Source organism: Pholcus phalangioides, unplaced genomic scaffold, assembly GCF_987345545.1.
Source record: "Pholcus phalangioides strain wild (caught in Gottingen) unplaced genomic scaffold, Ppha-v1.0 ptg000011l_1, whole genome shotgun sequence".
Taxonomy (NCBI): Eukaryota; Metazoa; Arthropoda; class Arachnida; order Araneae; family Pholcidae; genus Pholcus; species Pholcus phalangioides.
In genome coordinates, this window is record NW_028301604.1 from 50121043 (window position 1) to 50136550 (window position 15508).

At 35.4% G+C, this 15508-nt stretch overlaps 1 protein-coding gene across 3 annotated transcripts in view; it reads left to right on the forward strand.

The window, feature by feature from the left end:
- The window catches only part of jar (Myosin heavy chain 95F jaguar), a 396549-nt gene that overhangs the window by 120590 nt on the left and 260451 nt on the right, over positions 1-15508 (forward strand). For all 3 annotated transcript variants that reach the window (XM_089239616.1, XM_089239617.1, XM_089239618.1), the window contains one exon: positions 6213-6336. In XM_089239616.1, the coding sequence (XP_089095742.1) occupies positions 6213-6336 (124 nt within the window). The remainder of the gene's footprint in view (positions 1-6212; positions 6337-15508) is intronic.

Sequence of the window (15508 nt, forward strand, 5' to 3'; positions counted from 1 at the left end):
TATGAAATAAATGTAAAGACATAGATTATTACAACGTAGCAAAGCCATGATATGAGGGATATTCCAACTCAGCAATATTTCCTTCGTGACAACCCTGTATAGCAATTAGCTGCACAATCAGAGGTTAATCTTTCAATGCATAAACTTCATATATACTGTACATCCAAATTATATTATGAATTATACAAAATTACCATCATTATTGTAGGAATTGTCTATACTAAAAATATTATTTGATAATTAATTTTCACTCTAAATTTTTCAAGGTTGTATTATACAAGTTTACCATTTTAACCACATTTGCACCAGTGATAGTTGAACATCAGTTTCCAACAGATTAGAATGCATGTTGATTCCTTTTTTTTTTCTGATTTTAATCAAGTGTAATTATTGCTTATCGCCCGAATATTGATGACAATGATTAGTTTAATCCAAGGCACAATGTCGGACTAGTTTATAACTGATTATATGGAAAGGTTATCAATCACATTTCTAATTGTGTCAATTTATTTAGAATTAAAACTTTTATTTAAAATGATAAAATATCATAAAAAATAAAATTCCAATTTAATGGTATTCAAAGAAAGAGAAAAATACTTACAGTTGCACACGATTTATTGGTGAAATAGTGAGAGACGACAGCAGAGTAGTATCATTATATAGGCAATTATTTTCATTGTATCGAAGTTTCACTGTGTCATGTTTAACTCCTAGAAAAATTTCAAATAGATACATGTGGTATAAAAATTTCAAATTATGCATTTGCTTATTAATATTTCATGTACATACTTTGAACAATTTGAATTGTAGCCCCTTGCATGTAGAGTGGGAAAGGGAACGGACAAAGAATGCAATCACTTTCACTTACATTAAAAATATACTCACAGAATCACAAAATCCTGCCCTTAGAGACTATGGGTCCAGCTTAGTATATCAGAGGCTATGATCTATATATAGTTAATGGGCTAATAAATATTTTCATCAAGTAGGCATACTTCCTCTTTACATCCTGAAGATGGCCCCTAGACAGGAATCTTTGGTAAGGTACCCCCCAGTGGCATATTCACAAAGAGGCTAAGCTAGCTATAGCTCAGAGCGAAAATTTCAAAGGGGCTCAAAATTTAAGGAATGACTGGTCAAGTAATCAACTGGGAGAAGGGTGGCTAAACCATAAATCCATTTCTACCAAGTTATCATGGAACTAAGTGACTGCAGCAAAAAGAGCGTGCAAGCCCATTAGTGACAGTGATAGTGTGTAAGCATAGGAGTAACGAAGTGATTTAGAGGGTGTGTGAGTATGGGAGTGACCTGGAGAGATTAAGAAATCAGGTGTGTGTGTGACAAAATGACCAGAGTTATAGTGATTTAAATCAACTGATTTTTTTAAAAAAAATCACTAATTTAAATCAATTTCAGTCAAGTTTAACTCGTAGTATGTAAAATTTCAAATAGGTATATAGTATACAGATTTCAAATAATAAATTTCCATGTTCATATTTGATCTATTATGTACATACTTTAAACAATTTTAAGCATATCCCCTTGCATTCGGGGAAAGAGGGGGGGGGTACAATGATTGAATTCTCTGTCATGACAAAATTGAATAATTGTTCAATTTTTACAAAAAAATATAATTTATAAAAAATATACTGTCTTATACAAAAATTTACATCAGAGAATCACATAAAAACCCCCGCCCTAATAGCCCATGGGTGAGGCTTAGGATGTAAAAAGGTGGCTAATCTGGTCTGTAAATAGGCTGGGGAAAATGGGGCCTCACAAAAAATATGTATACTTATTTTGCAACCTTTTAACGGGGGTCCCAAGAATGCACGCTACGAACTTGCCCATGATCAATTAGTTTATAGGCTAATAAATATTTTTTCTTCATCAAGTGGGCATGTCCCCATCCTGAAGCTGAGTCCCTCGGCCAGAATGTTTTTAGGGATCCAGCTGAAACTGCACAGCAGAGGTGCAGACACATGAAAAAAATATTGAGGGGCTGAAAATCTCCATTCGTCCCGTACGTAGGAGGAATGGTGTGTGATATTGTGTATATACACACACGAATATATGGGTTGGGGACTCAGCACAAAATTTATAGGGAGAGCTCAAAATGGCTTACAAGAGAGGGGCTGACAGGGTCCAGGACAAATAACATCATTTTTGATTTTTTTCATGCTATGAATTCACTATAGAAGGGCTTGAGAAGATCTTAGCCTAAGGACCCTACCCCAGGATGTCGGTCATAGGAGCTCAGCCTCAGCTCCCGGGTTCAGGCACGTACGGCTCAAGCACCGTGACACACAACCCTTATTTACATTTTTTTCACACTGTAAATTCACTACAAAGGTGCCCATTTTAACCTGACCTAAGGGCCCGCCAAAGATCACAGCCCAGCAGGAGGGAACAGATTTATGAATTTAAATTTTAAAAAAAACCACTGTTTAAAAAAAAAATAATTGACAATATCTTGGAAAATTTATCCTGTAGTTCGAAAAAAATAAAAAAATAATGCTTACCTTTTCTCTAAACGCTGTCTTTGGCGTCAACTATTTTAAAATCGCCGGCCTTCGCAGCTTGTAACTAACGCAGTGTCTTCTAAAATGGCCGTCTTCTTTGTTGATGCTCACTGACAGGGAAGACAGGAGAGGGAGGGAAAGCAACGTCGTGAGGTCCTGTACTGTTCTTGGTCGTTGTCGGTCATTATAATTGGCAAGTGCGACGTTATGATAGGCGAAAAGTTTGGATTATTTCAAAAAAAAACTAATTATCGTAAAAGAAATTCTCCTTCAAAACGAACTGTTGTGAAAATGAGAGTAAAACTATTTTAGAGAAAAAATGAAGGTATTTTGGCTTTTACAGAGTGAATACATTTTTACTATACCATTCGGTATCGGACACGTAGAAATTTCCTACCTCTTTCGACGCTCGGTATTCATCCAATGAACCGGTGTCTCATCGACGTCAGTCTGACACATCACAGTACCGTTGTGCTACTAGGGTAGTGATCTCTAAATTTTTCGCGGATCCAATAGATCTGGAAATGTGCCACTTGATTCATCTTTACAAAATTATGTTTGAGGAGGGCAGGCCGCATCAGATAATCCCCAGGGCCATATTTGGTCCAAGGGCCTTTATGCATTTTATCATTATATGGCTTAGAGGGTGGGTCGCAATGAATTTATTAAAGATACATTTTGAGTTCATAGCCTTCAAATAACATTGAAATTAACAGAAATTGATTATAATAACAAAAAAAGGTATTTTCTTCCGAAATTTCAATTTAAAAAAATATTTTTTTGCATTAAAAAATAAACTTTTTATCGGGGGGGAGGGGCCCCCTATGTACGTTTCTGATCCCACCAATATGTGTTAGGATTCAGAGGGGCAGAGCTGATGACAATATTTTGCTGACGGGGGGGAGGGGGTCAGAGTTTTGTTGACTTTTGCTGACAAGGGGTGGGTGGGTTAAAAATGTCTAAAAATTTTCTTACGTAATACTTGAATGACCCGTATGTGGTAGTCACCGTTTCGCAAAAACATCACTAGTGTGTACACAAAATCGGCTTTAGGAAGGGCAGAAGGATTTCTTCCACAGAAAATTGTAAATCACTAACGCTCAAAAAGAATTTTAAATTAACATAGTTTAAAAGACTATTTTCTCCAATATTTTAATTTTCTACAAAAATATTTTTCATTTTTTTCTTGGGGCGGGGGCCTCCATTTGAGAAAGTATCTAGTTGCAGCCCTAGATAGATGGATGGCATCACCTACTGAACACAAAGCACACTGAATGCTGGGCACACAACCCTACTTTAGTTCCACCAACACAAATCTGACATAGCTCCCATATGCAGGTGTGAAAATATGTGACAGTTAAATGGAGACAGATCAGAGTGGTGGACTGACAAGGAGGGAAAATAAAATCATTCTACCAGGAAATCGCTTCACAAGGATTGGTATAAAATCCTTGCTCGTATGAATAGAGAGAATCGGAAGATAAGTGTCTAAGAGAGTGGTGTACTGAGAGAAAATCTCATTTGCTTTTTAAATTTAAATCAGAAGATATCATTAGATAGAGCTAAGATTTTAAAAAAAATGATAAGTCAATCAGAAGGGAATTTATAGATTGATTTATTAGTAAATATATAAATGTGTGCCTCTAACTTTTAATTACAGTGGATCCTGCTTATAAAGCTTTTTAAAAAACTGTCATAAAAAATGTTGTAAGCAGGAAAACACTTGATACGGGAAATCTCAATAAGAATTACTTAAAATTGAAACCATGAAAATCAGTTGTACTAAGTGGAAAAATGTTCTAAATGGGAACATTATAAGCGGGATCAACTGTATATTTGGTTTAGATTTGTTATATGTGCTACATTCCATATGTTAAATTCTCATTAATGGGTTTGTTTTTAAGCTTTTCCTTCTAGTAGACAGTGAAAGTAAATAAACATTTTTGTATAGAACATGTTTTTAGAAATGAATAATTTGATTCAGAGATACCTCCTCCTCCTTCTACCCAGAACATGGCCCGCTGCTGTCTCAACGAAGAGATATAAGCAGGTGATGGGCGTGCTGGAAAACAAATTCATTGAGATATCAGGGAATTATGGGGAGGGGCATAATTTTTTTCGATAGGGACCCACTTTCACTCAAAAGGGACCCAGATTTTTTGAATACCCTGGTCCTGGGACCCAGGTAAATTAAAGTACACTGGCATCTCTGTGGTAATCAAATACAATGTCACAACAGGCAAAATGCCCAACGAGGTGGCTGAGAAAAAGATGCCCATAATAAATATAGATGTCATATATTTCAAACATACAGCAACCCAATTAAAAAAGCAATTACAAACAATATATATACGTGATGAAATATTATACAATGCCCATAAAATCTATTTATGGTTGTCTTGGTGTGGATAACTTCTAGATTTTCCCCAACATGTTTATCATATTTCTTTTTAAATGTGTCAATTGTGTTACAATTTATTACCTTCAGAGGTAAGCTATTCTATTTATTAACAACCCTACTGGAGAAAAATTCCCTGCAACACTATAACCTCACATTGTCCTTTACCAATCGATACTGGTGTCCCCTTGTAAAAGCAGTTGATTGACGGTGCACTAATAATTCATGGTCTATCCTATCCATCCTGTTGAAAATTTCGAACACTTCGATCATATCTCCTCAACACCTGCTTTCATCCAATGTAAACTTATTCAAAAAATGAAGTCTCTTTTTATAACTCAAGCCCTGTGTGTCAATAAGGACACGCATAGCTCTTCTCTGCACCCCTTCAACCAAGTCTGTGTCCCTCTGTAGGTATGGTCTCCAAAAGCTTACAGCATACTCCAGTCCAAGACGAACTAGGCCTCGGAAAAGTGGAAGAATGACTTTAGGGGAACTCGAAGAGACCTTTTTAAAAATGAGACCAAACACATTCTATTCGCTTTTTTGACCACCACTGAAAAATGTTAAGAAAACCTAAGCCACTCGTCAATGAGAATTCCCAAATCGGTGACCCTAGTTGCATCCGGGATAGACACCATTCAACTCGTAAGAGAACTGTGGATTGTTCGAACCAAAATGAGTGACCATGCACTTGTCAATGCTAAACGTCATGCTGCAATTTTATTTAAGTTGGTCTGGAGCTATCACTTTGATTCCTGATTACCTCCATTAATTTTGCATCATCTGTGAATTTGCTAGCAATCCCATCGATACCCCTGATCGAGTTTATCAATAAAGAGTGAAAAGAATATGGTGCCCAAGAACACTTCCGGCAAATCAAAAAAGAAACTTTTGCAACACGAATTTCATGTGATACATATCTACTAGTGGAAGTTAAAAGATGAGGTGTCAAAATATCTGTGCAATTGATGTTCTTTATTCAGGAAAATTGAATTTTTTTTATTCTTTAATCAGTCAACATGTATAGGACAAAAGGGGAGGGGAAGAAAGGGAAAAGGTTGGGGAGATACTCTCTGTACTTTTTTTCTTAGAACTAGGAAAGAACGTACCCCACTGGATGCATGAACCAAATTTTTTATGTTTCCTTTTCCGAAATTATGCGTTATTTGATGCGTTATACCATGTCAGTAGCATCTTTGGTTCAAATTTGACAATCATTAAACTTTTTATTAATATGTTCATTGTGTAACTGAAATCTAATAATTTTCTATTTTTTTTTCTTTTTTTAGTATTTAAGTAAAAGTTTTTCTACCAGAAGAGAAGATAAATGTAGTGATTTGAATAGAGGTACAGACCCAACTCTAGATGATGCAAGGAATTTTGTAGCAATGAATAAGGCTCTGAGTAATATGAGTATGTGTCTATTTATATGTATATATATTCAAGTTACACTGTCAAGACAATGTGTCAAAGAAACTAATTTTAAAATCAGACAAACTGTACAACTAAATAAGAAGTAGAACGGAACATCTAAATAAAATTTCAAGTGAAAGTTTCAAAAATCAGAAACTAGGAAACAGCCAACAAATATCCCAAATAAACCCCAGAGGTGAGGAATGAAAAAAAACCCTACTTTATAGTGGCCAAAAACAAAATGTTTCTGAGGATTATAATATTGGGTGTTAATCTCCAAAAATTAAACTGTTTTCCCCCTGCATTTAACTATCAAGTACATTAGAGACAGAAATATATAAAATATGCAGCAAAAACCAAGTAACAAAAATTATATCCTTTTCACACCTGAGCCAAAACTGACTATTCAAAAAAAAAATATTTTTTTTGATTGATTTGTGTTTATTGTACATCAAAATGCCTTTTAAAAAGAAAAAAAACCCAGTTAACTAAGCTCTATATCTTTACTTGGATCATTCGAGTTACGTACATGTATGTGTGCCTCAGGTCAGCTTGGGCCGCTGTTGTGGTTTAGTGGTCATAGTGCAGACTCAGATCATGAGGATCCAGGTTCAAACCCCATTGTCGAGTGGTGGCTGGCTGAAGTTGGTTTTCTGTGGTTAACAACTTTAGGATGAACATACGAGCGGATCTCCCCATTAAAAAGTCTCACCACAGAGTTCAACAGGCCTACAACAATGGTACAATTAGTCAATCATTACATTTCACTAGAAAAATTGATGGCAGATAGCAGCATAACACACAACAAGCATCACACAGAAACAAACTTCATGTTAGATTCACTACAAGTATACACACATTCCAACATGTACCAGTTCGCTAGAAATTCTGCAGAAGAATATGGGCGAGCTGCATATATGGTTTAGTAGTAGGTCTTAACTTGGAAAAAGAATCCTTAAAAACCATGGGAAACCAGGTACACATTTGTACTTCTGGAGCAAAGAGGTTATAAAAATTGAATTTAAAATGCAATACTCATTGCCATAACTAAGCTGAGGCAACTGAATCACTGCCCCAGGGCCAGAGCCAAATAGGGCCCCCCAAAAAATCCACTTATTTCGCATAATGACTTAATGACCCTTTCAAGAAGGGTGTTCAAGGAAAAGTCTGCCCCGGAAAGTACGCTACAGCCCTGGCAATCCTTAAATACATATGAAAAAATAAAACAAAGAAAGTGAAAAACTGGTGAAGTAACCACATATAAAAGGATGACGTCACTCCTCTATCCATACAAGGTTTTTCACAACTGACTGTTGCGAAGACAAACTTTTGGAAAGAGAAAATTCAACTGCCTTTGAAGGGAATCGAACCCATGTCCTTTCACTTTCCGTGTGAATGCCCTAAATCACTAGACTGCAACAGCAACAAATCTCAATCTTTCCTTGGAGCTCGTGTACACTGAAAGGGACTGTACATGGACAGCCAACCTGACTCGGATCAAGCTCACAACTGCTGATGCTGCCACCAGATGATAACTTATGATAGGATGCCATCACTCTCCGCTACCCATACAAGGTTTTTAATGAAATTTGAATTTTTTCTCTTTCCAAAAATTCACCTGAAATCCACCAAAATTCGCAACAGCCAATTGTTAAAAACCCTGTAACCACATTTATGCTCATAAATAGGTTTACCTGAACTGTTAAAGATTTATTGGAATGATGACACTAATGTAGAGGAATTGAAGAATAAAAAATTATACAAAATAAAGTAACCTTATTTATAATGAAAACCTTGTAGATTAATTTTTTTTGAAAATTACTTTTTCACAGTTTAAATTAAGAACATCATACCTCACCTGTTACAGCTTTTGAAAAAAAAAATCAGCTGCTCACTATAGAAAAAAAAATTAACCCCCTTTGTCAGGGTTGTTTGGTTTAAACCAAGTGGTTTTTTTAAAAAAAACCAGTTTGGTTTTTTTCAAAAAATCAAATAAAAGTTGCCTAAATATAATTTTTTTCCTTGAAAAATATCATATTGGTTCATTATTAGCCAAAATGTTTCATTTTTACCACATTTTATATCCTTGGGGTACATTCTGATGGTATATCTTTAAATGACATAAGATTTTATAAGCAGTTTTTTTCAAAAAGTCTCATAAAAGTGGCCAGAATATATATATATATATTTTTCATATGAAGTATCTTAGTTATTTAAAGTTATATACAAAAGCCAAAATTTCTCATTCTTACAACATTTTCTACCCTTTGGCTACATTCTGATGCTCTATCTTTAGCAAATTCATGAATAAGGATTGCATCACACATCTAAATGTAGTGGTGTGTTATCTCACAGGGTTTCTTTCTCCCTTCACAAAGAAGCAGCAACAGTAGTGACACCATCATGCTAGGGGCAGGTGGTCCTATAATCCAATAAAGACATCAGCTGTCCTTAAAGGACAAAGACTAGTGTACTAGTAGTTACATTACCTCACGTACATTTTCATTTTCTTTCCCATAAGAATTATCACGTCTCCTACTGTATATCTCCCAGTCTTAATATTTAATAGTAGTTTTTTTTTTTTTATTTCACACTGTTAAGCCCAGTTAATCAGGGTTCTACTGAATAATAATAACAGATTTATGAAAAATAATCAGCTATATACAGGGAGATTATAATTTGAATTTTGATTCTCCAAAACTATACAATAAGTACTGATCAGAATGACTTGAAAATTTGCATGGATACTCCTGAAGCAATGGAAGTTTCTTTCGCAAAAGGGAAAAAAAAGTGCAAGTAGTGCAAAATGTGCAAGTAGATGATGCTGTACTTGGCCAGCAGTATAATCTATTTTGTGCAACCACATCATTTCAGCACTTCCACAGCATCAGTGTGTGGATAGAACTTCTATCAAGATGCACATTGCAATACCAGCAAAGCAGCTGCTGAAGACCCATTTTGACAGGATGCACCTTAACGATTGCAACTTCTGGCTGTGGGTGTAATAAACAGTGGTCAGATTGCAAACTTTGAATTGCAATCTCCAGCACATTCCCTATATGTTAGAAGTTCCTCAGGAATATTAACGGGGGGGGGGGGGCATTTGGTTTAATAAAGCTGAATTGCAAGCACATCTACATCATGACCATGGCATACTCCGATTCTGTTGTTGAACAACAATTTTTGTACTTTCAACCCCAGGTTGGACAACATATTTAACATTTCTTAAGTAAGTTGTAGTTATTTGTTCAATTACTTCATTTTTTGTGATGTTTCCATGAATTATGAAATCATGCAATGCTATAATTAAGGTATCATTTTGCCATGACTGGCTATCGTTTCCATTCTGCGAGAAAATTTCCCACATGTTGGATGATGTCATTAATTTTATATTTTTAAGTATTTTTTCCCCTTTACCAAATAAAATTGCATTTTTTCAGGAATATTCATGTCAATTTTCAAGTCATTTTGACAATCGTTCTTTTTTTACAGTGTTTTGAAATCAGAACCTTAGTTATAATCACCCTGTATATCGTAAATCATTGCTAATTAATCTGCATTATTTATGCTTCATTAAATACATTATATTCACTTTATTTTTATTACTTTTTTCAAAATAGCTTCCTAATTAAGCATACTGAAAGTAACTGGAGAAAAACCTTTATATACTATATGATTAATAATAACATTGAAAGAATTTTCAAACACACAGTAGTCCATTGAGTTGAGCAAAAAATAATTAAATTGCAAAAGTTGGTTTTTGTTAAAATGTAAGAAATATTTATTAGTATGGGAATAGTGTTAATTACATTAATAACCATTTCATTTTAGTTAATTATTAGAAGTTTGAATGATTTTTCAGAAATTTCATTGTTTTTAATGTTAATACTATTTAAACCAAAAAAACCTGGTTTAAACCAAAAAAACCCAGTTTTTTGGGTTTTTTACCAACCCTGCCCTTTGTGTGTTATTCAATGGGACATTCTATCCGTTTTTTGCTCTTCCTTAAAAGTTGGGAATTTGTATTTACAACAGAGTGTCTAACATCACGGAAAAGTCACGGAATGAGAAAAGGGTCACGGAAGTCCTGAAAAAGTCACAAAATTTGAGTGAAGGTCACAGATTTTTTTGATTCTCCAGAGATCTTTTTCGATTTTTTCCCTAAAATCTTAGCTGTGGAGGAGCTGTGTATTGAATTTTTTTTCCCTCTCTGTCAGGTTTCTTTTCTCCTTTTTTTGCCCTGGAGAGAGGGAGGGATGGATGGATAAGTAGCAACAGAAAAGAACAATGTTAGTATAGCCACCCTGCATCTGGGAAGACATTATATGGGGGAGGCAAAAAATCTAGCCTGGATGAACAAAAAAAAACTTTTCTTTCTTCCTTTCAACATCTGTAATATTTCCCTAAAGCAGTGTTTTCAGGATCACGTAATAATTTCTGTGGGGATTGACTACTTCACCAAACGCAAACTCTGGCCATATCGCTATATTGCAATTTACTGCTATTAGTGAGATGGGTTGGAAGTGAAGGCACTGTCTATCTGTGGTCGCCTCGAGTTCGTTAGGGAAAATATCTTATCAATATCCTCCCTTGGGTTCGAACCTGGGACCCTGACAACAACCTTCACGATGGTAGACGAGCATCTTACCACCATGCCACTCGGGCATCACTGTGTGGGGATTGACTGGCACAATCATTGGGAATCCTATTGGGAACAATATTGGTTTTCCGTAGAAAGAACATGATCTTCCCCCATATCGTGGAGCAGGGCTGTTGGATCTTTGGCGGGTCCGGAAGCCAAAGTTTTCAAGGGGTGGGAAGGGGGAATCTAGTGAATTTATAGCATGAAAAACAAACAATGATAGTGATTGTTCCGAGCCTCAGGACTGTAAACTCCATCCTTGTGAGGACCACCCAGTGATGCAACCTTCACCAAATATTTTCTTGCCATTTGATCGGCTACAACTTCGACAAACTGTGTTGAATTGTAGTGTGAAATAGTTTCTGGAAGTTTTTGGGGCTCCCACTGCGATATCGACTGTCAGATGAAGAGCGCCGAGTAATAATAAATTTTTCTTTTTGATAAATTTTGATGAATAACTTCCTTGATTAATTTTCATTATGAAATCATTATATATCAGTAGCTGTGTTTCGTGCAACTGTAGTTTCACTATGTTCATTGCATCACATAACGTTGCTCTTCGATTTCATCCCGCCCTCTGTACTAAGCTCGTATTTTTTAGCTTTTAGCATTTGAACCAGCTTCAGTGTAGTGAAAGAAGGAGTCGGTTGAGGCATTTCTGCAATTGTTCTCAAATTTCTCGATCAGTTGCATCACTACGTGTTCATAAAGAGAGAGATTCGTTGTACGCTGATCCTATCCAAGGTTTGGAAATCCATTCAAAAAGTATTTGGCGCAGTCAGATTCAGATTTTTATTCTTTTTCTATGGCATCGTTTGCCTACAGAAATTTCAGCTACATGTTTTTTCTAGAGTTAAGCTTTTACTTTCCCCCAAAAACCTTTCTCGAGTCCTGTCAGAATACTAGGTATTCAAATTTACAAATGAAAAAAACATTTTGCTCTACTTGCCGTTCCTTCATTGATAAAAATATAATCTCCTCGAACAATAAATTGACCTTGAAAGACCTGTATTCTTCACTATCCTCATTTGAAAATACTTTTTAGAAAGGGTAACCGCTTCCAAGAAAATTATACACAGCCCTTTTCCTATAGAATGTATGTTGGGTCATTTTGACCCAACAGCAGTTCTAGGTATAAGTGCTTATAGCTCTGAAACACGAAATGTGAAAACAATAAAATTTTCGTGAATTAATATTAATATGATACAACGAAAAGACACAAATTTTTTTTATCATCTGTGCTCAAATTTTTGAGGTAAATGAAAACAAAGCTTGATTTGAGTCAAATTGACCCACTCTGCGGTTCTAGTGTTAAAGGACCCCCTTCAAAGATTGCGTAATAGCCGCTCCGTATTCTTCTTTTCTCTCTCCCCCCCCCCATAATACTGAAACCTATCTCTTGTCTTGACCATTGTATTGCCACCTGCAGGCAATTGACTTTATGGTTTTATTTAATCTATTTACGCATCCCTTCCATGGGAATATATGCATTGCTCCGTCTCTTCTTTTTGTACAAACCCCCCACAGAGAAAAACGTCTTCCTCTCATATGCTTCGAAAGATCGTATGGGGTGAACCTGACCAATGATAATTTTAATACTATTTGTACCCACGTAATCCTCATCACCCAATAGATGGATCTTTCTTTGAAACCGGACTACCAATGGGTGAAAGGGGGGGGGGTGGTGCCCCTCAAACTTTACTTGTTTGGAATTTTTGAAAAATTGAAGGCAGATTGATTAGTGCAAGTTAGAAATTAAATTAAGTAAAGGATATAGCACTTGAAATTTGTTTTCAGACAGGGTAGTTTTTCCATCGGATGCTGGGATCATACATGACAAAGAGGATAGAGGAAAGGTAGGAAAGAAATTCTTACCACATTTTAAGTAAATTATGGAGGTTTAATTAACACCCAAACTATGTGAAATTAACAGGGGGGAGATGGTGAAATTAAATATAATGAGTGTTTAAAAGAAAAGAGTTATTCCAACATCAAGTTAAAAACATTATAATTGAACATATAGTATTGTCTGTATAATATGTAGAATTTGGTATCGTGATGTTTGGTTTTTTCGTATTTTTGATTATCCGTCTTTATGAGACCCGAACAATACAGCAGGGGTTGGGAGCATTTTTCCATACTCTCCGTGCCTTTTCCTCGAAAATATACTACTGCTTCAGGGCTCTCTGTTGACAACCAGATGACCCTGTTGTTTTCGTGTTCACGGTTTGCCATTGTCGGCACCACATAAAATGTCCTGAAGACAATAATGTCATGAGAAAACTCGGTATCCCACGTTCCTTGGAGACTGGAAAAACATCTGTGCTACTTGCCAGTGACCAAGCTGCATAACTTCAAAGGGGAATAATTGTGAGTGATTAGGAATTTCCGGGCAATAAAAACCACTTCCGACTATTGGACCCATTATTTATGGCCAGTGGTAAAAACTCTAGCTGTCTTATTATAACGATTTAGTATGTGTTCTCAGAAACGAACAAAGTATTTTACATATGTGTGGCAAACGTCAGCAACCAATCAAGGAAGCACCTGCTGTATACAGAAAATAGTTTGTTTTGAATCGGTCATCAAGGTGCACATAACTACTGGTGATAACTCGAGTACTGTTTTCTTTGCAAAAACGCAGTGAATTACACTGCGAGAGTTTTCATTTTGATTTCTTTTCCCAGTGTCATATTTTTCATTTGTCCAAATGATAGGTTCACAAATCTAAATTTTTGTTAAAAAATACTTAGTTTAGAGCAGAAAAGTTTTAGAGTAGAAAAATCACGACCAAAGTTTTGAAATTTATCAAGTTACACAATTTAGCATAAGCATCTATCAAGAATATACCAAAAAAAAAAAAAAAAAATTTCCACCAGAAATGAACAATTTTCTGCTCTTCAGCTGACTTTTATGGTGAGTTACAATATAGAAATTTTTTTTATATCATTACCTTCTTTCTAGCTAAATACAAAGTTTGATCGTAAAATATATTTCACACTAATTAAGTTATTAAAAAAGTGCTAATAAATAAGTGTTGCGTTGATATCAGCACAAAAAAATTCTATTGCCCACTGTGAATAAAAACTTCATATTTTTTTTTACACTATGCAAAATTAGTTCATAGAATTGAATATTAAGACGTTTCAATTGATTTGTGATCAACTGAATTTTTTAATGAGGTAGAGGCGCCGAAATGAAGAAAACACTGAGAGGGGCTGAAATTTGCCATTTGTCCTGTATATATGGGCTCAAGCCCTTATGCAGGACACGGAGTGGAGCGTTGTATATTGATTATTGGTGGTTCAGCCACCAATATATTTTTCGTAAAATATATTGGGGCACTCAAACAGCCTCAGTACCCAGGTTCTGGCGCTTAAGCAATGAGGATGTTTACTGCAGTTTCTGATGGAACACTTCGTTTATGTTTTGACTTCTGCACGTTATTAATACATTACAGGAAAAAAAAATGTTGCATCACTCTGCAAGATAATAATGGATTCAATTCATTTAACAGGTTTTAATTAAAATGGTTTAAATTAATTGATAAATTATTTAAAAGGGTTTAAATTTATTATTCAATTAAAGAATGGCTTAATTAATTGGGGTTTTAATTGAATAATTAGCTCACAATCAAAAGATAATTGGTTGTTTATTAATTATTAATGAGTAAGCTATTCCAGACCGGCTGTAGTCTCATAGAAATTTGATTCACTGGACCGCGATTCCAAAAAGCTTGAGAACCACTGCCGTAGACCCCCTGTTTTTGTCGTATCGAGTCAGAGTTCTTTTGGCACCTACGACAAAACATTCCAACCGGGGCTGTGAGTGGTTTATTGTTTCATTTTCACCTATTTTATCACCCATTAATCGTGTGTATGACCTTATGTCTCATGTTAGCGTTAGCATCCATATCTAGACATGCCAAGATTGGCACAAAGCCTCTCAGTAGCAATGAATGTTGAGCTTTACCATGGTTCCTCCCCTGGGCAAAATAATCATAGATATTGTAAGCTAAATTTTCATGGCAATTATGATCATAATTGCTTTCACATAAACCTAATTGATTTATGTCTACCTCAGAATTGCTCAACAGACATACCTTTATTTCTCTTTCAGAAAGGGTTTTTTTCATGTTTTATCTATAATTTTTGTGTGGTGCGGTTCTTGGAACACTTCTAATCTACTCTGAGTGTACTTTCTTTATCTGCAGAGTTCATATTGTCATTATGGTCAACCCAGTGCATTAATAAGCTCATTATATTTTCATACTACATCATTAAAAAACTTATCCATGCAAATAGGGGAAAAATTAAAAAACATTGCTGAGTGAGTGTACAATGTTACTGATTTGGGCGAGTTCAATATTTTGTATTTAAAATATTTACCTACACAATACCTTAAGCTTTTATTCATTTTATGTTTGAGTAGCTGTTACCCGTGGCTTTGCTTGTATGAATTTGGTAATCTGAAAATTCCCTCTTAAGTCCCTTGTAAGGGTTGAATTTTAAAAAATCACTACTTCGTGAG